General features: G+C 35.6%; 1 protein-coding gene across 3 annotated transcripts in view; it reads left to right on the top strand.

Moving 5' to 3' along the window:
- Window positions 1-19,429, top strand: part of GASK1B (golgi associated kinase 1B) — a 51,453-nt gene extending 32,024 nt beyond the window's left edge. For 2 of the 3 annotated variants that reach the window (XM_017859699.1, XM_017859698.1), the window contains exons 4-5: window positions 13,022-13,248; window positions 16,423-19,429. In XM_017859699.1, coding sequence (XP_017715188.1) covers window positions 13,022-13,248; window positions 16,423-16,630 — 435 coding nt within the window. In that variant the 3' untranslated portion in view covers window positions 16,631-19,429. The remainder of the gene's footprint in view (window positions 1-13,021; window positions 13,249-16,422) is intronic. The other variant, XM_017859700.1, reaches the window with a different exon arrangement.
- Window positions 19,430-23,621: the final 4,192 nt, after the last annotated feature.

Genomic DNA, 23,621 nt, shown 5'->3' on the forward strand with positions numbered 1-23,621 from the left:
AAAATTACAATTTTATTCTTCTGAGTACTGCTTGCAATAAATGAGCATATTGGGCAGAAAACTTGGTATTTATTGGGCACCTATGATGTGTTCACTGTTTTATATGTTTAGATGTATGGAGACAGGGAAAATGATGTAAAATAAGTACATGTACAGATCTACTTATGATATCAAGGAACATGAATATTTTTTGCAGCGAAATAATGTAAACTAATGGTAAAACATGACAAAAAATGTAGAATTTTATCAAAGAAGGGTTTGGGCTATTTTAATATTAGTAACAAGGAAGTTTGACTTATATTTTTATTTTATTCAATTATTTTATTATGCTAAGTTTAATTTATGACACTGTATTTTTAAACACATCATCACATTTCAGGAGACAGCACAAAGGATTTTTTTTAATGCATGTGTAGCTAAACAATAATTTACTTTAATAGCAAGTGGTCACTTCTTCCTCTCAAACTTGATGTCCAGAAGTAAAATTGGTTACCTCATCACCTAACAATTTGTCATCTTGACTGGCCTGTTTTTATTCATGACATTACTATTTTAAAAATATGCCAGGTTTGAGATTTTTGTGTCATCTTTTAATCTTTCTCTGCTTAGTGTTTCATATTCAAGTAGTAGTGAACTTTTATGTTCCTCAAAATCATTCCTGTCACTTTTTCCTTTTCGTTTCTATTAATGTTACCTCAATCAGACTTTTGTCAATGTAGATCAAGTTGCTGTAAGAGACTCTTAACTAATCTCCTGGTCTTTAGTCTTCCCCAACTGCCAATTAATGTGCAAATCATTGCTGAATTTATCTTTCCATTTCCCTTTTAATCATATTGCCACTTGCAAAATAAAATCTCTAAAGACTTCCATTTGATTGGAAAATAAAGTTTAAATTCTTTAGAACATTAAAAATTATTATGGAAAATTAAACATATGCAAAAGCAGACAGGATATTATAATAAACCCCTATATGCCTGTCACTCAGCTTCAGCAATTATCAGCTCATGATCCATCTTGTTAAATCTCTATCTCTATCTACTTTCTACATCCACATTAATTTCAAGAAAATAATTGGCTTTATATTATTTCATCTGTAAATATTTCAGTGTATATCACTAGAAGATAAAACACATAAGCACATTACTACAATCACACCCAAAATAAAATTGAGCAGTGATTTAGTTAAATATCCGATCAGTGGCCACATTTTTGTTTCATAAGATTCATTTATATATTTCAGTTTGTTTATTTGAATCAATATTTAAATAATGCCCACACTTTGTGATTGGTTGGTGTGTCTTCTAATCTATGGACTTCATCTGTATATCTTCTCTTTTCCCTTTCAATAGCCTGTTGAAGAAACCAGATCATTTGTTTTGTAGAGTTCACACTCTAGATTTTGCTGGTTGTACTTTTGCGGTGCCTTTCTTTTGCCCTTCCATTGTCTATATTCCCTATAGATTTGTGTTGAATTGATGATCAAATTTAGATTTGATTTATTTTCTCAAGTCTTCTTTGTAGATAGTGGTGTGTTCTTTTATCACAAGACATCATATCTGGTTAGTCCTTTTTGTGATAATAGCATCTACTGATGTTCACATTGATCCACCAGTTCACTGGGAATTGAAAAATCGTGAGATATTAATTATATAATTAATTCTTCATTTATTAGTTGGACTACTTCTTTAAAGAGAAATCTCACCTTATGTCCTTTGTGGTTATCCAAGGGTACAGTTTATATAGAAAAAAAATAGCATGCTTTTAATAAATCCCATGACCTAATTTGCTGACTTTCCAATCTTGTCTGCCACTATTTCCTCATACGGTATGTGTGTGTGTGTGTGTGTGTGTGTGTGTGTGTTGTAGTTTGGTCTATTCACTGCTGGTTGAATGTGCCCCACACTCTTTTTCATGGTCTCTTCACCACTGCCTTTAGTGGTGGAGATTGAATAGGTCTTTCTTTGAATGTTCTACAGTGTGGAGCTGCTCATTGTGGTATTTGGTGCTGTAAGAAACCACAACATCGACCAGGCGCGGTGGCTCACGCTTGTAATCCCAGCACTTTGGGAGGCTAAGGCTGGTGGTCAGGACATCGTGACCATCCTGGCTAACACAGTGAAACCCTGTCTCTACTAAAAATACAGAAAAATTAGCCTGGCATGGTGGCTGGCGCCTGTAGTCCCAGCTACTCGGGAGGCTGAGGCAGGAGAATGGCGTGAACCCCGGGAAGCGAAACTTAACAGTGAGCCGAGATCGTGCCACTATACTCCAGCCTGGGCAACAGAGCGAGACTCTATCTCAAAAAAAAAAAAAAAAAAAAAGAAAAGAAAAGAAAAAAAGAAAAGTAAATACAAGGACCCTGACCAATGAATCTCCCTTTTGGGCATTAACCTCATTTTTCTAGTAGAGACTTGACTTTTAAGACCACATTCTCTCACTTAACATAATTTAAGCATTTTTTTCATGACGGCAACTTTAAGAAAAAGAATAGCCTAGCCGCCCTGACCCATGTTCATTATAGAGGCGTACCTTATGAGATACCTGTCCTCAATAACCAGAATGTACTTCTGAATGTTTTCTGATACATTCTGGTTATTGAGGCCCGATAGCTCATAAGCTATGCCTCTATGATGAACAGGGGTCATTATAACATGTGCTCGTACACATCCTTTTCAGACTGATCTTTGTCTCAAATCATATCTCTTCCATTAAGAAACATATAGATTACTCATGTCTGCTTCCAACCTGAAAGCCTCTAGAACTTAATATATTCTTTCCATCTACTATCTAGCATTCATGCTCAGAGATTGCTGGCGTTGTTGTTCTAAAGCCTCATCTGCATCACGTGTAGACTAGAAAATTGGTTAACATAAGTCTTTGCTCTTAAATTAGTCTGAATTAAAGAAGGAAATGTCTGATCAAATATGTTATATTTATAATTTTCAAATTGCTAAGTGACAACCAGTTGAGCATTACTGGATTCATTCTAATTTTATTATTAATCAAAAGTGCAGTATATATTTTTAAATTTTATGTCTCTTTTGCTTATTTCCACCCTTGTGGTGAGTTTTTTTTAGACTATGTTGAAATTGATCAGTGCATAGTTAGTATGCTTCAATGGCAAGTCTAGTTATAGACATAGCTGGGCTAGAAAGATGAGACATTTGAGGAAGCCTGTGTGATTTCATAAATAATCATTTGAGATTCAAACATAGTTTAATGTATTGCTGGGACTAGCTTTTAGGATTGGCCTCTTCACTAAGCCTGTGCCATTGAACCATAGACAGTCTGAAACCAACCTCGATGGGTATGTTCGAGCAAAGCAAGAGGTCAAAGCACTGAACCTCTGAGTAAGTCTGGTAGGATGCAAATATAACCGTTTTGGAAAAATGAACAGGATAGTGTTTTCATAGGAACATCTGAGACGGCAGACAGATACTCATTGGCCTCAATGTATATGGTTTTTGTATGTATTTTTTAAAATTTATCACTCATTATTGGCTAATGAAGAAGTAGATTCAGAGAGGGTTAAGGGTTAAGTGAGAGCTGTTTCAACCAGTTCTAAAGTAGGATAAGTATTCTATTAGTTTCATGCTCTTCCCAACCATATTCATGATGTTTATGGACATGCATCACTAAGAGTTATACGGAGCTTCCAAGAATTATTACTGTTGTGTGGTCAAATTGAATGAAACTGTTTGGGGCATGGTTTTTGTGTGCCTTTCCGGGAGTCCATACGGACAAAACTATTTTCACAGTAATACTAAGACTTTGTTTTTTCGCTTTTTTCGGTGTTGATATATGCAGTAGTGGTTAAATCTGTTGATGCGTTAGCATGAATAAAGGCAGGCACCAAACTATACCAGTGGTCATTGTACCCTTCACTGCCACTGCAGTCACAGGAAGAAAAATAACACATGAAATAAATGCCAGATTTCCTTAAAATTTTTCTTGAAGCAGTGAAAATCTATTAATTTTTTAAAATCTCTACCTGTAAGTCTCTGTCTTTTTAATATCCTGTGTGACAAAATGAGACTGTGTAAAGCACATCAACTTATCCCATAGTGCAATGGTTGTCTTGAGGAAACCACTTACATAATGTTTGAATTGTGAGCTGAACTATCTGCTTTTTTCATTAAATGCCATTTTAACTTGAAAGAACAATGCCACTTCTCTCATTTCTTTGGAAAGTATAGCAAGTTCCTTAAAAATATGTAATTTGTATTAACATATGATAGGTTATTTTTATATGAATTTAATGCATACTTATTTTTTAAATTCTTGGCTTTAACTTTTCATTTGATATGGTAAATAATCACAAATGAATACTCTTAGGTGGTCCTCAGTAATTTTTAAGAGTGTGAAAGAATTCTGAAATCAAAAGTTTGAGGACCACTGTTCTAGGCTATCTTTTCTGAAATACACTCCCTTTTGTCTATATAAGATCCAATAACTTCAAAGGTATTCCATTTTGTGATTCTAAGATTCTGTGATTTTAAGATGTTGACATTTCCACAAAAGGATGGGTAGGGGAAAACAGATCTTTTAGTCGATAGCCATCTGAATTCTGTTTCAATGGGTGAGCTGAGTGGAGCTGGTATGCGTTCTTTGATTTCTTTGAACAATCATTTATAAAGTACCTGCACTGTATAAAGTATGATGCTGGTTGCTATAGAGAATACCCAGCGAATCATACTTAGAGGCATTAAGTTGTAATCTTCATGAAAGCAAGAACTTTGTCTTTTCTAGCAAGGGAAGCATCGTGGTAGGCAGGCAGATGTCTTTTGAAATCCACACGAGTCACTCGTTTTATCTCCTTAGGCAGGTTGCTATCCTCTCTGAACGTTTTTCTTCAATTGTAATATGGGGAAAAATACATACCATTCTGGATTATTTTGATGATTAGGAACTTTTAATGTAAAGTGCTTTAACAGTGTTCTGAAATATTTTAGCCAGGTTATATAAAGGGCTTCATTTTATAGCTATTTTCTAACCCAAGAAGCATAGAAACATAGAATGGAAAATTCTATATGTATATGTAAAAGTAATTTTTAAGAAAAGTTTAATTCATAAAAGCAGAATTTATTTTCAGTGACCAGAAAATAATTAGACTGTCAAAATTAATTTATTTTTTAAAAGAGAACTGATTTTTATTAAAAAAGTATAAGTTAAAATAGCTATTAGATTTGATTGCTACATTGGGTTCTGTTAACCATAACCAAAACTAGGTTTTAACATAGTCATCTTAGCTTATCTTCTACTTATTTTTGTCATTTCCCTTTAAAAACGTCGTATATATAGAAGAGCGAAAACTCAGTATGATAAACAGCTTTCTATTATTTCAAATAATAAAGTAATACACATCAGTTAAGCAAAAACAAAAAAAAAAAAAGGTTTTCACTGATACTATTCCTTCAGCTGTAAATGAACATGTTTTACTTATTTCTAATTCTATTTTATAGATTTAGTTCCAAATAGTAGTGCTTTACTTCACTGAAGAAAAGCAATTAAAATTTTATTACAATAAGGTTATTTCATTTCCATGTTAAATTTATTGCTTAATAGCGGTTCATTCTATAAATCAGAATTTCATAAAATGTAAAAAATATTTTTTTTTAGTCTGAGTGTTCTTTTTAAATCTTTACAGGAAAATGGATGTGTCTTCGACAGAGACTATTTTCATGTATCTCTGCTTGTGCAAATTATAGAACATAAATTTTCTTTCTCCAAAAATAGATTGTTGCTTGCCTGGTGACTCCAGTCTTCTGTGGCATAGTGATGTTTGACTTCTGGTTCTTATTGAGAGATGCAGTATATGGATTTTAAACATTACATCTATAGAAATCGATCCAAATGTATAATAACCTTAGAATATTTTTACTCATACGTAAAGAAATACTGTGTTGTTACTTGTTGTTTATTAATGTGGAAGAAACTAGAGATTCTTCCCTGGATTAGGATACACTGATATTTATTTTTAAACATGGAATTCGAAAGTAAAGGTGGAGTAGAGCAATGAATGCTCCTTACAGAGGCAGAGGCACGAGGGAGCCTATGCCCATTGTTAGATTTCTGCATTGCAGACTATTTTTACACTTCTCTTCGTTCGTCAACTGCTCTTCAAGTCACTTATGCATGCTCACTAATTTAACAGGCACCTGTTGTCATGGCAGCAGAGAACAAGAATGAAATTCATTATTTTATGTGGTGAGAGTTCCCAGGTGATACAGGTGCTGGCGGGGGGGTGGAGCGGGGGGAATACTGTGGGCTTTTGCTTTGTATAGCTCCCCAAGTAAGAGGCTGTGTCTATATTAGCAAGTGCCATGGGGATGGTGGGATTTGTCTGAGGTTGCGTTCTCTACAATCTAGTGTCCCTTTATACACTCATTAGACTACATGGGGCCAACTCTAGTTCCATTGATAATATGGCAACCATACAATGGTTTTCATCAAGGCAAATTCATGTGAAGGGATTTTCCAGTGTCAGTTATTAACTGATAAACAAGTCCATATGTTTTTGTATCTGTCTGTCTGAAGGGGTGCTGATAATGATAACAATTCTCACTGTCTTTTTCCCTTTTTGAAATAATTAAAATAATTGTTGTAAATGGAACTTTTTTCCAAATGAGATATCCAATGAGGTAACTTGGATTGAAAGAAATCTTCCAGAAAACTACTAATTGTAGAAAAGAATTTCCTTTGGTTATTTCTGTCAACCTGCCCAGTATGTATTTATTGAATGCCTATTACATACATGGCATTATGGCAGACCCTCTGTGAGATAGGAGAATTCATTATCCACGGTTAGTTAATTTAAACCCACAGAAAGAAACTAACCAAAAGCACGTAACAAGCACAGGCCATTCCATTATTTGGCCTGTTGATTTTTTTTGTACTTTATTCAGTGTATGCTACATTTTAAAAAATCCATTATCTTGATAAGCCACCATCATTTTGTTTATTTGATTCTTCCCAATATAAGACAGTGCTTTGGAGGAGCATTGTAAATAGCCATATACAAAGTGGGTGCCAACTTTTAGCAGGGTTCATCCAATAACAAACATTTATTGAGTGCCTACTATGTGCTAGGCATTGAGTGAAATACTATGGTGAATGTTAAATTCCACCAATTACATGTCTTATTGCATATTTATACTTTCTCTCTGATACGTGTTTTTCTTTCTAAAGATGCAGTTTTTAAATACTGAAAATGAATCATTTGAAAAGAGATGGTGCAGATCTTAAGATGCTGACTTACCAAACCAGAAACACACACACCTACATAGACGCTTATGATTATACCCTCACTTAGACCCTTAAAGAGGTGGAAAACAGGTGGAAAAACAGAAGTTTATCTAGTTTAACTAACAGATTTGAATGAGAATAACATTTGGATGATGGGAATTTCCTACCTATGTTAGGAAGAACATCCTCATTTTACCCTGTTTTTATCTGTCAAGTACGTTCTGCCTGTGTTCCCTTTGGTTTTCATTCTTTTAATGTTTTCACCTGCTGACCTACTCCCTTGCTTTCAACCTTTCTTCCAGCTCTGCATGAGAAAAAAAAATGAAACTTGCAGACACGTAAAACATTTTAGCTTTTTTTTTTTTTAATAGGCACAGTGCGTTTTTTGGGGAGTGGGGGAATGGGGTCCTGCTATGTTGCCCAGACTCGATTTGAACTCCTGGGCTCAAGCGATCCTCCTGCCTCAGCCTCTTGAGTAGCTGGGACTGTAGGTGCACATAACTGCACCTAGGTAACAATACTCTTCTCCACCTTTCTCTCTGACTACCTGCCCTAATGTTCCCCTTACTCTCAGTAATGTGGTCTTGTACTGTGCTACTCAAAATATGATCCAAGGACGCATGCCACTTCATACCAGTTCATGATGAGATAATACAAAGTAAGCAATTAGAAACTTTGATAATAATTTGATAGAATAATTTTGTCTGTTGAATCTAACAAGATGTCTATCTGGTATTTTCCATTTAAAAAAATTTATTTATCTAATGATTAATCATTTGTTTAACAAAACAATAGTCCACATAGAGAAGCACTGGCCAAATACACTCATGGTATCTCTAAAGATGCCTTTGGATTTCTTACCTCCATGCCTTTCCTGGTTTTTAGCTAATACTGCCTGGCTCTTAAAATTTAACTGTAATGTCATCTCCTTCATGAGTTTTTCTCTGAAATCCTACTGAAGTTCTTTGTATTTCTGATGAAACCCTTATAACTAATATTTTAAATTCAGCATCATTTAACATTCTACACAAATGCGCTTGCTTTTTGCAGTATCATTTCGGAGACTAAACCTGAGAGATACAATCAGGATGGATAAGAGCATGGACTTTAAAACCGTAGATACCTGGACTGGAATCCTTAGAGTTCTGTCATTTAAGAGTTGAGGGGCCTTGGGGAGGTCAACTAGCCTTCTTGTGCCTCAATTTCCTCATTTATCAAATGAGACTATTGGTATCACCTATGTCTTAAGGTTACTATGAGGATTAAATGAAATAATACATGTGAATCATTAAGTATACAGTTCCTGGCACATACTAAACACTCAATATAAAACTGCTATTAATGTTTTTATTATTAATATTAACAGCATTATATATATAAATAAAATAAAAATATAGCACTTTTTTTTTTTTGAGATGGAGTCGCACCCTGTCGCCCAGGCTTGAGTGCAATGGGGCGATCTCGGCTCACTGCAACCTCTGCTTCCCGGGTTCAAATGATTCTCCTCAGTCTCCCGAGTAGCTGGGATTACAGGCACATGCCACCATGCCCAGCTAATGTTTTTTGTAACTTTAGTACAGAGGGGTTTCACTATGTTGGTGAGGCTGGTCTCGAACTCCTGACCTCGTGATCCGCCCACCTCAGCCTCCCAAAGTGCTGGGATTACAGGCATGAGCCACCATGCCTGGCCAAAATATAGTGCTTTTTATTGCCTTCATCCAAGCATTGCCTGAAATTAGTGATTTGATCATATTGTTTTGAGGAAAAAGAAGATATGAAGAAACTGACACAATTTCTTGATAGACCCATTTTTGAAGACATAGCTGGTCTGGGTAGTGTGCATAGGGATGGAACATCTTTGGGTTTCTGCAGATTTCTAATGGGTTTTGGGGAACTAGAACAGTGCAGCAGAGGCACCCTTGTGTTGGTGCTACAAGCATAATCTGAATCACTCATAAGATACTTTTTTCCTACAGGCAAAACCAACACTACCAAAGGAAAATGGAATTTAAAAAAAACTTTAGAAGAAGGAAATATATCTAAAAATATCCCACCACCACCAACAAAAAATTTGGCTGGAACACCTGGGTTTTTCTGAGTACAATTTTAGTTAGGTAAACATTGAAAAGATGTATTTTCCTAAGAAAGGAAAGAGTCATTTTATGGAAAATGGTGGTTGGCAGTATTTTAAGATGCAGAAGATCAGTTTTGCAAAAGATATTCCTGTTTTAAAGAATGAGAAGACGTGAATTTGAACAAGCAATAATAATGAGGACTAACACTCACCATTGCTTAGCTGACAAAATTTATCCCCAAATAGCCTTCTTTGTAGGATAATTACCTACGTAGACACGTAGATGTGCACTACAGTGCTTAATCATGCAGTAGTTAAGTGATTGTTTTAATGTATGCACTAAACAAGTATATTAAAACCATATTATGGATTCATAGCTATGTAGGATGTGCTTTATTAGGCTTTAAAAAATAGATAAGCAGTCTTAAAAGTAAGCATAAATATGCTCAATAGATGACTAAATTAACTGCCTAACGAAATGGCACTGAATTTAAGGGAGTAGATTATGTTTTTGTGGTCAAGTTATTTTTGGTATATTGAATGTGAATTCAAAAGGAAGGCTATAAACAAAATTCTGAGAAGAGCTAGAGAACATGAATTAAGAGGTACATAACCTCTTGCTAGACAAAGGCAATAATACAAAGACATAATTTACTATAGTTGGAGGATAAGGAAAATGAAGTAAAACCTAGGTTATTTGAGAACTTACAGCTGATTTTACATCTGTAGGTATACACACAGTGTTTGTGCACGTGCACGCGCACATACACACACTATATATATATTTTATATATATAGCCATCAAGTACGTATATAGATCTGAAAAAAATGAGTGGCAACATTTTCTAGAAGAGAAGTTGGGCTGAACACACACACCTGTTTTCAATAATAATGTCTGTTAGATCTGGATGGCACAACGGTCTGTCAGGGAAGTGGCGAAATCATCACAGACTGTTGAATCATTCAGAATTGGATCAGACGAAGTACTTTAAAAGTACACTGTAGCAAAAAATCTAATGTTGGTAAGGAAATAAGAAGATGACCTAAATCAATCTTTTCCACCTTTAACTTTTAATGCTTTTGTGTAGTTTAAAATAGAAAAATATAATGTTTACAGAAGTACTGAAAGGGCCTTATCTCTAAAGAGCTTATTATTTAACATAAATATATAATACTCATGGTTTTGTTATAGAAATAGTACAAATATAGTTATGTATTTTAGTCCTTTCCCCACTACTATGAAATCCACAATGATGGAAGAACTTAGGGTTTGAAGAAGCATTTAAGAAATGTTTGGTAGAGTTTTCTTAAAGGGTTATATTCGAAACACATATGTCCAATATAACAGACTTTGATATTGTAGTCAAAATTAAATAAGATTTAGGCTTTTAAATTTTAATGTTAATATAACTAGATGAAACAAGGATGATGATAAAATGGTACACAGATTCTTTGAGAATCATTAGTTAATGTGTATTAAAAAAAAAAAGAGGTGATTGGATGGGAAGCAGCTTTTAGAAAAGTTAGTTTTCATGTTCTTTCTGACCTTACCTTAAATAATTGGCAATCAGATGCAGTCTCTTTTACATCATTTTATTTCTCTTATATTCAAAGTCAGTGAAGGTACTGCATAAAATGACTGAAATTGAGAAGAAAGGGCTCAATAAATTTTTCTAAAAGTTTCTAATTTGTGCTTTTTTCGTTTCATGTGCTATTCTAACCTACAGTGATTTGCTCGGGGCACTCTTGCTCACCTTTGGGAAACCTTCTTATGCTCATGTCAAACAAATGCACATTAACAAGCAGTGGTAACGTACTGTTCCCTGGAGTCAGCCTATGTGACTTTTTGGATAAGCTATGGGTTAGATTTATGGTCCCAGGGCTCAGTGATTGGAACCAATCTTGACAGAGCCCTCCTTTTCTGTGACTGTTTCTAGGCCAGCAGTGTACCCTTTGACTAGTGCAAATGCTTGGTTGCTCACTCGCCACCCATGTGACTAGCTTTACATAAACTTCATAGAAAATTGGCTTATGCTAACTTTTCTTACAATCCTTCATCTCAAGCGTGGTATTTGATACAAAGTCCATTTACATACAGAAAACAGAGAAGAAAGTCCTTTGTCCAATTCTTGAAGCTTGCTTTGGTAGGGAAGCAAAACTAAATAACCATTTCAATTTCCACTGGAAGTGGTAACGGTGGAGAGGTCCTGACCATGGGCAACATTTACCTTGGTGCCTAGCTCACTGATAGGATGTAGAAGATGTTCAATAAGTGTTTGTTGGATAAATGAATAAATGATCATTGCAAAGTAGGCTAAATTTTGGCACTGCTTTGCTGCATCCCTTTCTAAGCAGCTTGTCTCCTGAACAGCTCCATGGGAGCTGTAGAAACACAGGAGGATGAGAAAAAGATGGGAATTTAATACCAAAAGAATAAAAGTGGCAGTATCTATCTATCTTTTGACTCGTAAGCACACGTACAAACTCTGACTAGTTAGCCTAAAACCATTCAATATGACGTACTGGGGGAAAAAATTGTGAAATTTTGGAGACAAACAAATCTATGTCTAAATCCTAACTTTGCTACTTACTTACTAATATTCTACCCAGGGCAGGTTACTTAATGTCTCTGAGGCTGAATTTTTCTTCATTTAAAATGGATAAATTACTTTTTGTCTTAGAAGCTTGTTTTGAGGTAAATAACTTTGGAGAGTATGCAGGTGTGTCTCAACAAGAGTAATAGTAGTTTTCATTTTTTTGAGTGTCTTATAGATGCTTGGGACAGGGCTGGAGGGTGTACACATATTTTCATCAATCTTTCTACCAAGTGTTCAAGGTAAAGAGTATCATTCCTCTTACTCAGGCGTTTAAATTGAGGGTCAGTGATGAAAAGGAATCTGCACAAGGTTGCAGAGCTCAGAAGTGTGAATGCAGAGATTTGACTTAAATTTATCTAATTCCTTTGCCCAGGCTTTATTTTACGTGATTCATAAATATTATTTCTTTCCTTGCCCAAAGGAAATGGAATGAAACAATTCTTCTTTTTCTAATTAATCTGGTTACCCTCTTCTATAGGGTGGTATCCTTAACTCCCATAATAAAGTTCAAGAGGCCCATTTTGTTCACTTGTTTAGAATCTAGCTGTGGCCTCCATTTAGATAGTGCTTTTAGTTTTTATAATTGGGTCTCACATCTTTTCAATGGATTTCTTCTATGTAATTTCGAGTTAGATTACTGTAATACTGAAGTCCAGGTAGACTAGGGGTTGCAATAAACTTTTTGTGGCAATGAAGTAACTCCAGTTTCCCATAAACCACCTGAGGGAGAAAACAAGACAGAGCCTTCCAGACACATAGAAATACAATGGTGTTTCTTCTGTTGTGCATGGAGTCAGAGATTCTGCTGGCCATGTGTCTGTATGTGATGTCAGTGGGAACTTTGAATATTTAGGGTGGAGATGCCTGACTTGGATAATCTGACTTTGGATCTATTAGCAGAAGCTGGAAATGCTCATAACTATGACTGAGTCAGAAGGATATGAACCTTGGACTTGTTCTGACAGTTGCCTTTAATTAAATGAGCCTGGCCCTCTTAGATTCTGGCAAGTCAGCTGTTGAGAAAGCACTGGTTTTTGAAAATCTTGTAACTTTCCCAAGTTTTGTTTTCACTCAGCATCTTGGATTTTGTGTTTTCTATTTACAGATTTATAATCGCTTAGATACAAATTGCTGTGGATTCAGACCTCGCAAGGAAGATGCCTGTGTACAGAATGGATTGAGGCCCAAATGTGACAACCAAGGTTCTGCAGCTCTAGCACACATTATCCAGCGAAAGCATGACCCAAGGCATTTGGTTTTTATAGACAACAAGGGTTTCTTTGACAGGAGTGAAGATAACTTAAACTTCAAATTGTTAGAAGGCATCAAAGAGTAAGTTTTATAGTAACATCTGCAGGACATCACATTTATATTAGATAAGTAGCAAGGTTCTGAGAAAACTCCCATCTTACATCTGATCATTTTAACCCTTGAAAATCATTGTGAATGTGGAATCTGGGAATGGAGACCCAAGAAGGGAAACAAATCCAAGAAGAACAGAACAGGAGTGCAGCCGTGGCGCCTCTATCGCCAACCCATACCGCCTACAAAGCGCATACTACATTTCACATTCATGATGTTGCTTGGTTCTCGTTGTGAAAATCCATGTGGATTTTGTTGCAAGAGTGCAGGGACCTCTGGCATAGGATTTGGCAGAGCAGGGATAAGCAGGTGGCGGAGGCTCCACTATTAGGCATAACATAGAACATGGGAAGAACTAATAGACAAGCAAATATTGACATGGCAGAATGTCCAAATTCATAATGAACTCAAGTGACTTTTATGAATGCAGTGGAAAATGACAGCCAATCTGGTAAGTAAGGCATAGTCTCAAAGGACAGCTGGCTGTTGAATTCAGCAGGAGGATTTTTCAGCATTTTGAAATCCTTCAAGGAGACATAGATTAAGGGGAAAAGTATCTAACACCTGAGAGAGAGGGTTTATGGAGGCTAGTTAGGGAAGAATTATTTATTTACTAAGGGTTGACCAAGAATTCAGGAAAGATCTCAAAGATTTGGGGACATCCGGCAAGACTCAGAAAGAATGCAGAGTGGAGAGGGAACCAAAGAAGGAGTTCTGCAATGCAGAAGTTAAAACACAGTGGCTGCTCATGGCACACTTGATCATACATCTATTGGAAATAAAGGACATTAAGACACTTAGTAATGGCAAGAACCCAGCTATAAAGCGTGAGCTGTTCAACCCCAGCAGTGGAAATTGTGGCTGGATTTCAAGTTCCACCGCGTAGTGGGCAGAGCCACTCTCCATACTTCCCACCTTAGTCAGAAATCAGATTGACTAAGAGACTGCGGTAGGGTAGAAACCTAAAAATAGAGGGTTCATTGGTAAAATAGGTAACCAGCTGTGTGAAGCTAGGTGACTGCTGGAAAGCTCACGAGCAAGGTCTAAAATTGAGGTTAGAACCCAGGTCTTCCAAATCCAAGTCCAGTATTTTTTTTCTGTAATAACTGTGGTGTTATTTCTGTAATAACTGTGGTGTGCTCTGTTACTATTACTCTTGTTAATAATATTCTGGAGCATATTTCAATCATTCTTCCTAAACTCTATGACTTACATGTTGTGGATTTTGTGTACTTAAGCATTAAGAGCAATACTGTTCCTGTGAGAGTTTTATGAGACACGATTTTATAAGTTTTTTGCCGGGTCCTGCCCTCTTGATACCTGTTCTGCACCATCTCTTTGTGGATTGAAGGCAGGATGTGTGGCAGGCTTTCTCTTTTAAGCTAAGGAAATTTTATGTATGGGAAAATTGACTTTCCTAAGACATCACTTACTAGGGTGATATTACAGGGTCTTCTTAAATCCCTAAATTCCCTCTTAGACTTAGGAGTACCTGAAGAATACAGTCCATCCATTTCATACATTCACGTAAATGTGAATATCTTTATTTCTTCTTTCAAAGAAGATTTATGTTTAAATGTATTATGAGGAGTAATGGATTTGAAGTTAAATCTTCTTTGAAAATATAATTCACACATTGAAAAGCAAAAATGAAGACTTTTCTAATCCCCGATTTATGCATTGAATATTCCGACTATTATATCAGTGTAGTGCAGAGACAGGTAATATTTTTGCTTTCTTTTATGAAAAGGATTAACCACTAAGGAGATCCAATGGTTTTAATGATTTCATCTCATGCATCCTGCCACAGCTAAATTAGTTGAAAGGCTATAGAATTGACAATTCATGGACTATTAATACTTCATAAAGCAAAAATCCTACTTAATACTAGAGCCCCTAAAGTTTAGCCCCTCAACTATATAGTAATGTCATCAGGTAACTAAGGGCAACTTATAAACATTCTTTCATTCCACACTTCCTCACATGCATTAAGCTTGTCCAGCGCTGTGGCCTTTCTACTTGCTGCAGCCTCAGAACTGCCAGAGCACCTGATTCTTGCTTTCAGGCACCCTCTGTGCCATCCCCATTGTGCTCCATTGAAATTTGGAAGAGGTGCTTAGAAGGCCTGAAATTTCTGGCAAAGTGTGCTCTTTAAGCAAGTATATATGTTCTTACTATAGTTTTGAGGTATACCTGAGTTTATTAGAAATGTACTCTTAAAAAATATTTTTACTGTGCTTTTATCAGCATTTTTAATGAAAGCTGAGAAATGTCAGATTGGGGATTTAGCAAAATATTACTTATGTTTTTGACCTAGAAATTTTGCTAAGTCCTTCAGATAATGTATATGCTGGACTCCTGGTTTTCTACTTTCTAAATGAAGAAAAGCAAGCGCAAGGCATTCTTTCAAGGTAATTCAGCAAAGACCCCTCTAAATTGGTCTTGGGTTTTCCAGAGAGACTTTCATTGTGGAACTAAAACTTTTCTCTGAAACTTCAGTTTTGCTAAATTTATTTGAAAACATCTTAGTACTCCAGTTAAATAAAATGATCCTAAATCCTCAGAGTTCCAGAGGTATAATATGACTCAAAGACAATTCTTTCTTTAATTTGATGTTTTTGAATGATTCTTGTCTCATTTTAGTACATTTTTTATTATTTCACATAAATTCAGTTGTGTAACTTGTATTCAAGCAGAATACTTTATTGAAGTTGTCATCATCAATTTGTCTCTCGTATTTTCTTGCATAAAATCCCACCTTGATACGTCAGAGGATACCATCTACTTGACAGATTAAAGGGGTTTCCACAGCTGAAATGAGCCTAAGACTAAGAAAAGTATTTCTGCCAGGCTAATAGAATCCTTTCCAATTCCATGCCTTTGTTTGACTGTACAGAATTACCTTAAGTAAGATGTCTGTCATGTTCTGAATGGTGTAGAATATTCAGTTCACTGGAAACACTTTCTTCTAGTATATTATTATTAAGAGAAGTGTCATCTTGGCAGTGACAAAAATGTTTTGGTTCTCAAACATACCATTTGATAGTGTGATTTATGACAGGTTAATGAAAGGCAGGACAGTTGGGTAAGGAGTACTATTCCCAAGCAATTACTAAGATTGAATATCATGTTTTATCTTTTCAGGTTTCCCGCTTCTGCAGTTTCTGTTTTGAAGAGCCAGCACTTACGGCAGAAACTCCTTCAGTCTCTGTTTCTTGATAAAGTTTATTGGGAAAGTCAAGGAGGTAGACAAGGAATTGAAAAGCTTATTGATGTAATAGAACACAGAGCCAAAATTCTTATCACCTATATCAATGCACACGGGGCCAAAGTATTACCTATGAATGAATGACAAAAGAATTTTCTGGCTAGGATGTTAGATATATTTATGCATTTTTGGTTTTGTTTTTAAATCAAGCACATCAACCTCAAGCGTGTTTAGCAATGAGGCAGTGTAGATGAATACATAAAATAAATGACTTTAACCAAGTAGCTATAGTGGAACTGAGCACTGTATGCATACTTAAAAAGGTTTTAAAAAACAAACTACTTAAGAAGTATTTGTTTATATTTTTCTGTAACATCATGCTGTGTGTGAGTCTGAACATCTGACAACAGAAGCTTCAGTTATTGTTCTAGCTAAGTTTTGAAAACATTTGTCATGTTGTTTAATAGAAAAGTGCAAGCCAGAGGTACTGACTCCATTAACAAAGCATATTTTATGCCATTTTGACTGTTCTGACCAAATACTAATAAGAATGATTCTTGACGTTCTTCTGTTGCTGATTGTTAACATAGAGCAGCCTCCACACTACCCCGAGGCAACTCTACATGGGAACACTGAGGCTCACAGCCTGCAAGAGTATCAGAACTGACCATACATTTAAACAGAAATGCTGGTTTATTTGCAAAATCATCAGTATATTTTCTATTGTGTCTATAAATAATCAGCCATTTAAGTAGCAAGAATCATATTTTCCATTCCTTTTTAGAAATTTATTTTGTTGTCACTATGGAAATCATTCACATCTGACAATTTACATATTAAAGAGTTTTACTCTCTCTGTTTCGGTCCAATTTATGTCTAGTGGCTGAGAAATTAAATAATTCTGAAGTATGAATTTACCTATCTGAAAATGTACTTACAGAGTATCATTTTAAAATGGATTTCTCTTTAAAAATTTTGTTACTTTTACAAACAATGTAATATAATTTATGTACATTTTATTAATAGTAGTGAATTCCTTAACATTTGTTCTATGTAATTATATTTTAATTTGATTTAATGGTTACTGCCCAGATACTGAGAATTGGTCCCAATATTGAAGGTGTTTCAATATATTATCTGGCTTATTTCAACATGAGTAATTTGAACAAAGTAAGTTAAAACCTGCCTCTGATCAATTTTCCTCATGGCTAGAACTAAAACAGTAAATTTGGACAATATTAAGCCTCAGATAATCCTCTCCAAACTCCTTCTAACCTTCTTAAATTAGCTGGGAAGAGGTTTGTGTGTTGCGTCTTTATGTCCTTTGCCAATACCCAAGATGGTCACATATGGTAAATACTCACATAGAGTTTCAAATTCAGAATAGATTACCGTTACCCTCCTGCCCTTACACATCCTACTTCTTATTTAAAAGTTCAATTTGTAACTTTTCATTTCCTGAAAGTTTAAAATACAATTTGAGAATGTTTATAATACATTCTCTCCTGTCTTTTCATAGTTATGTCTGTTATTGCTAAAATACACCACATTTTCTTTGTTCTGGTCGAGGGTAACTCAATATCTGTGTGAAAGAGAACTACTAACAACATTACAATAGACGCTGGATTTGAAAAAAAATCTGTAGATCTAATTGATACAAGTGTAGAACAAAATGTCAAAATAATGTTTTAAGTGTAAGAGAAGATGGACCAAGGAGAGAGAGATCATTTGAAAATCTAATTGTAGCTTTTCTAGGCTCACATTCATGTACTACTTTTAGCACCCTTATGGGCTGTGCTTGCACCCGGGACAGTTGAGCTTTGGACTATCTTCCTCTTCAGTGCTCCCTCGATTGACCTGAGCGCTTCCCTCTGCTTCTACAGATTTATAGTACTCCTTGGCTCTTTTGAGTCTCCACTTTTACTCACTGTCTCTGGGATTTTTAAGATCCTTTTCTTCTCTTATAAATCATCCTCTTAATGAAAATTAGCCTAACGAAAATTTGGAGACTGGAATTCTACTTTGAGCCACTGACTTGAAATAACTCTTTTGGCAAGTCTTACCAAGGTGGCATGTTTGCATTTTTACTGCTTAACACATTTTTTTTTTTTTTTTTTGCCATCTTTATCCAAATTTATCATATTGATGGTAGTACTAACAGGCCTTTTAGAAGCTGGCTTTAACTTTTGAGTCTCAAGCTACACTGCTGTTGGGTAGTCTGGTCCTCCCACGTGAGGATTTAACTTTGTTTATTTGCCTCCAGTTATTCCAAAATGCTTATTAAATGAAAGGCCCAGGAACATGTTTATTTTAGTCACCTTTGTTTTTAACAATTTTGTTTTGTAACCAATGAGTAATTCATGATGAATTATTTTTGACTAATGGATAGCTGAAGGCCAGGCTTTTAATTCTAATAGGTAACGCTCTTCTTTTGTCTTATTGAAACAATGAGAATACTCTGTGCATTTCAAATGCACTCCGATTATGCTGTGGTTTCATTCACATAAGCACAATATGTGTTTTATTTATAACTTTATAACCAATTTATAATGTAATAATTTACCTTAGCAGACATGCAAAGCTTATTCTTGTGTGACTTACTTTCTTTAAGCTAATAATATAAAATAAATATGTATCTTAAAATCTATAATAAAACATTAGAAATTAAAGATACGTGCTTTTATTTTGTAGATGAGTTCATTTGCTTTTGTAGATGTGTTTTCAAAAGCTAGGTACAGAGGAATGTTTGCTACCTTTAGCTCTGAATAAAGAAATAGAGTCAAGAATTTTGTTGGATTGTGTTTGTGTGTGCATATATTTGATATCATCATTATATTTGTAATCTTTGGACTTGTAATCATAGCCTGTTTATTCTATTGTGCCATTAAATATACTTTATCTTATACATAATGAATAAAATACCTAGATGTAGATTTATTTACACACTGTCTTATGAAATTCTTATGTTTATATCAGCACAGAACAAGCACACATTTAGAGCATTCATCTGAAAATTATATGTAAATTGAACGTGGGTCAAATAAAGATGATAAAGACCTTTTTTAAAAAATTAAGTATCATAAACAATAATCAAGAACTTTCATTCATGAAAGAACTAGACTTGTCAGATAAAGATGATAACACTTGACACTTGGGACTACTAGAGGCGGACAAGTGTTGAAAAACTAATTCTTGGGTGTTATGCTCAGTACGTAGGTGATGGGATCATTCATATCCCAAACTTCAGTATCATGCAGTATGCCCAGGTAACAACCCTGCACGTTTACCCACTGAATCTAAAATAAATGTTGAAAAGAAGAAAAGAAAAGAAAGAATTGACTTGTCAGAAAAATTATATGAAACTTGGAAATAGCCAGAAAAGAGTTTTGTGTGTTTTTTCAGTGCAATACTGGGCTTAATTTTCTATTACATGGGCTACTTAACAATGCAGGAGGGCAAAGACTTGTAGACTTTTGTTCCGTAGAGATGCAAACAATTTCTTTCTGGTGGAAGAGATAAACTTAATGAATACAATTTATTACTCTGTTGGGCATTAACCAGTTTTAATCTAGTCCAACAATCTTATCCTAATATTGCCTATAAATATTTAGCTTTTGAAATACTCTTTTAAATGGTTTTTACCATCTCACTGGTTCCATCAGTAATTGATTATTTGAATAAAATCTTTGTAATCTATTCATTTAACATTTTCATATGAATCGGTTTTTCATCTGTTGAAAATTTTGCTTTAATAAACATTTGACCACAGAGCCACATAATTTTATTTGCTTGAGAGTCATGATTTTACATTTTGGAAACCTGCATGTTCTGCACATGTATCCCAGAACTTAAAGTGTAATAAAAAAAAATTGTGTTTTGGAGTATAGGAGAAATACAGTCAGTGTATGCTATTGAATGATTTACTGCCAATGGTTTTCTGGGCATTACCATAATACTCCTGCTTTTTATTAAACAACTTCCTAAACAAATGAATGAATTTTTCCCAAAGGAATTATTTCCTTGACATTTATGCAAAGAACTGTAACCATTTCTTACTGTTCTTTTTGCCTGTTAGAGGAGTTTGAACTGTCTATGCTCATGTCACCTTTTGCCCCACTTCCAATTTACACATAGCTGTCTTATGTCAAAATATGGCATCTTCACCAATTTTTAAGCTCTTTAGTCCTCCGGGATAGGGCTTTGCTGTAAGAAAGGTCTGACTAAGAAGGGTTGCTGGCAGACTGTTTTGCAACCTAAAAATGCACATGGTAAGCGAATGAAGTCACAGGAATCCTTTCTTAAAACGACATTGCATGTGGTTAAATTTGTTCAACATTTTTTTTTCATCTTAGAAAGGTACCATTTTATTCTCATGACTCTAAAGTGTATTTAGTTTGTTGATAAAAATATGCACAGTCATGTGTACATTAAGAAATCTCTATGCGTCTTCTTTTAAGAAAGTTATCTGTATTTTGTAAGAGTACTTGTCAAGATTTCTAAAGCTTTTGAGACAAAGAGCTAACAAATAAAAAAACTACTCTTGCCAGTGGCTTTAATCACTGCTGCAGAATAGCTAGCTGTGCTATATTTCGAAAGGCAAACTGGGCTGCGAGAGAGTGGGACAAGTCACTAAATGAGACTGAAACAGCTGTGATTCTGCAAGATGTGCCAACAGTGTCGTTAGCTTCAGGACACCAGACGTTATTTGGTTTATAAAGTACCCTATGTTATTGGCTCTGCTTCTGTTTAAAAGAACAAGATATCGTGTTCTGTACACTCATTTCAGGCTCTCAGGAGTATTAAAAAAACCATCATTCTCAGCAAACTAACACAAGAACAGAAAACCAAACACCACATGTTCTCACTCATAAGTGGGAGTTGAACAATGAGAACACATGGACACAGGGAGGGGAACATCACACACCAGGGCCTGTCGAGGGGTGGGGGGCTAGGGGAGGAATAGCGTTAGGAGAAATACCTAAAGTAGCTGATGGGTTGATGGGTGCAGCAAACCACCATGGCATGTGTGTAACAAACCTGCATGTTCTGCACATGTATCCCAGAACTTAAAGTATAATAAAAAGAAAAGAAAAGAAAAAAGAAACAACTCTGATCCCGATATTCCCCCTAACTTTCTGAGAATACGTTATGATTAAGCTTGCAAGATTCAGTTCTTTTGAAAGAGAATGTACAAATAATTTATAGCTTCTCCTAGGAGGGAGTCAATTTTCTTCTCTTTTAATCAGGTAACAAATGACAGTTAAAAGATAGGACTTTCCCAAAAGTTTTGGTGGCTACTATGGCAATGCTACTTGCTGTTCTTATTGTGTATTACTGTTAGTATTCCTTTAGTGCTTGCAATACCAAAAATTTTATCTCAGATAGAAAGGACATGCTATGTTTAGAGAGGAGGGATGTGGCAGCATCCAGAGAAGCAAATTCCTAATTAAGGACAAATTTCTAATTAAAACCTGATTTTAGCCTGGGTTTTCTGAATCCCCGAACTAGGGACATTTTGAGTCAGGTAATTCTTTGTCACGGGTAGCTCTCCTGTGGATTGCAAGATGTTCAGCAGCATCCCTGGCCTCTACCCACTGGATGCCATTAGCAGCCTGTACAGGTGTGACAGCAAAGAATTCTCTAGACATTGCAAAATGTCTCTGGGAGGCACAATCATTTCCCAGTTGAGAACCACTGCTTTAGCCCATCGATAGTCCTTTATAAAGAGTAAAACTTTTACCATTTTTTGGTTCTCTCACATTTCATTTATGAAGATTTTCTCTGTCAAATTCCTTGTATTGTAATTTACGGCCACATCGTACGACGTCGGTAATAGCCCTAGGAGGTCTGATGATTGAACCAACGGATCCTTGAGCAAAGCCACATGACAGTCAGAAGGAAGAAGCATCTTGAGCTCTGAAATAAAATGTAGAGGTGAAGCATAAATCTGGGAGCATATGATAAATTAAGTATGGGGGTGGAAATTTTTAAATGGGTTGTTGTTGCAGATAAGAGTGCTTGCAAATCTGTGTTTTTCATCCTCTGTCCCAGGACTCAGTATCTGCATTCTTTAAGAAGATAACCTGGACTGTAAAGAAGCTGATTCCCCTCAGGAACCTTGTGGGAGTCTCTTCTGAAAGAAGATCAAAGAAATGGAAAGTAGGTGTTTCCCTCCCAGCAGGAGAGGAGGAGGAACAGCAAAATGCACTACAGTGGAATTGTTTTAGCCATGATATAGTCAGTAGCCATGGAGCAGTGCAGAGTCACAGTGTCAATCAGGGTAGACTTTAAGTAAAGCTATAGTAACAAAATGCCATTAAATCTCAGTGGCTTAAAACACAAAGGGAGATTTCTCATAGCACATATCCATCACAGATTGGCAGGAGTCTTTTACTCGTTGTAGAATTTTATTCTATTTTATTAAAATGGTGGCCTTTTTTTCTTTTTATTGATACATAATGCTTTTCCATATTGATGATGTACATGTGATATTTTGATACATACATACAATGTAATGTATTTGTAATGAACAAATCAGGGTTATTAAGATATCCATGACCTCAAACATTTATTCTTCACCTAAACATTTTATTTCATAGTCGAAGGTGTTTCTTCCTCCTGAGCTTCATGTGGCTTTCTCAAGGATCTCTTTTCCCAGAGACCCGGGCTGATGGAACAGCCTGAATGCTTCTATCTCTGTGCCTGAGCAGGACAAGGTTTTGAAGGGCCTTTCACTTCCACACACAACTCACTGGACAAAAGTAGCCAGGAAAAGAGAGACACTAGAAATATCTGGTGAATCATGTTTAACTATAGTGTGTGGTGAAAGTTACACACGGTGCCTCTCATCATATCTGAGACAGCACAACTTAAATTTATTATGGTTTTTCCAATAACCTTTTACTTTTGGGAACCTTCCACCCCAATCCACCCTCATCTCACCTCTGCCCTGGATTCCAGGCCATAGTGAATAGGTCCAGTGATGTGCATTTGACTTAAGCTGGGCAAATCACAATCTTCTTTTTCAGCTCTGTCTCATGGCATAATTCATTGGTTCAAAATTGAACACCTGACCTAAGTGGGCCAATCTGAATTCTTCCCTCAGAATTTTATTATAATGGTGCAATTTTCTCTT

This window comes from Rhinopithecus bieti, unplaced genomic scaffold, assembly GCF_001698545.2.
Source record: "Rhinopithecus bieti isolate Rb0 unplaced genomic scaffold, ASM169854v2 scaffold_50922, whole genome shotgun sequence".
NCBI classification, from domain to species: Eukaryota; Metazoa; Chordata; class Mammalia; order Primates; family Cercopithecidae; genus Rhinopithecus; species Rhinopithecus bieti.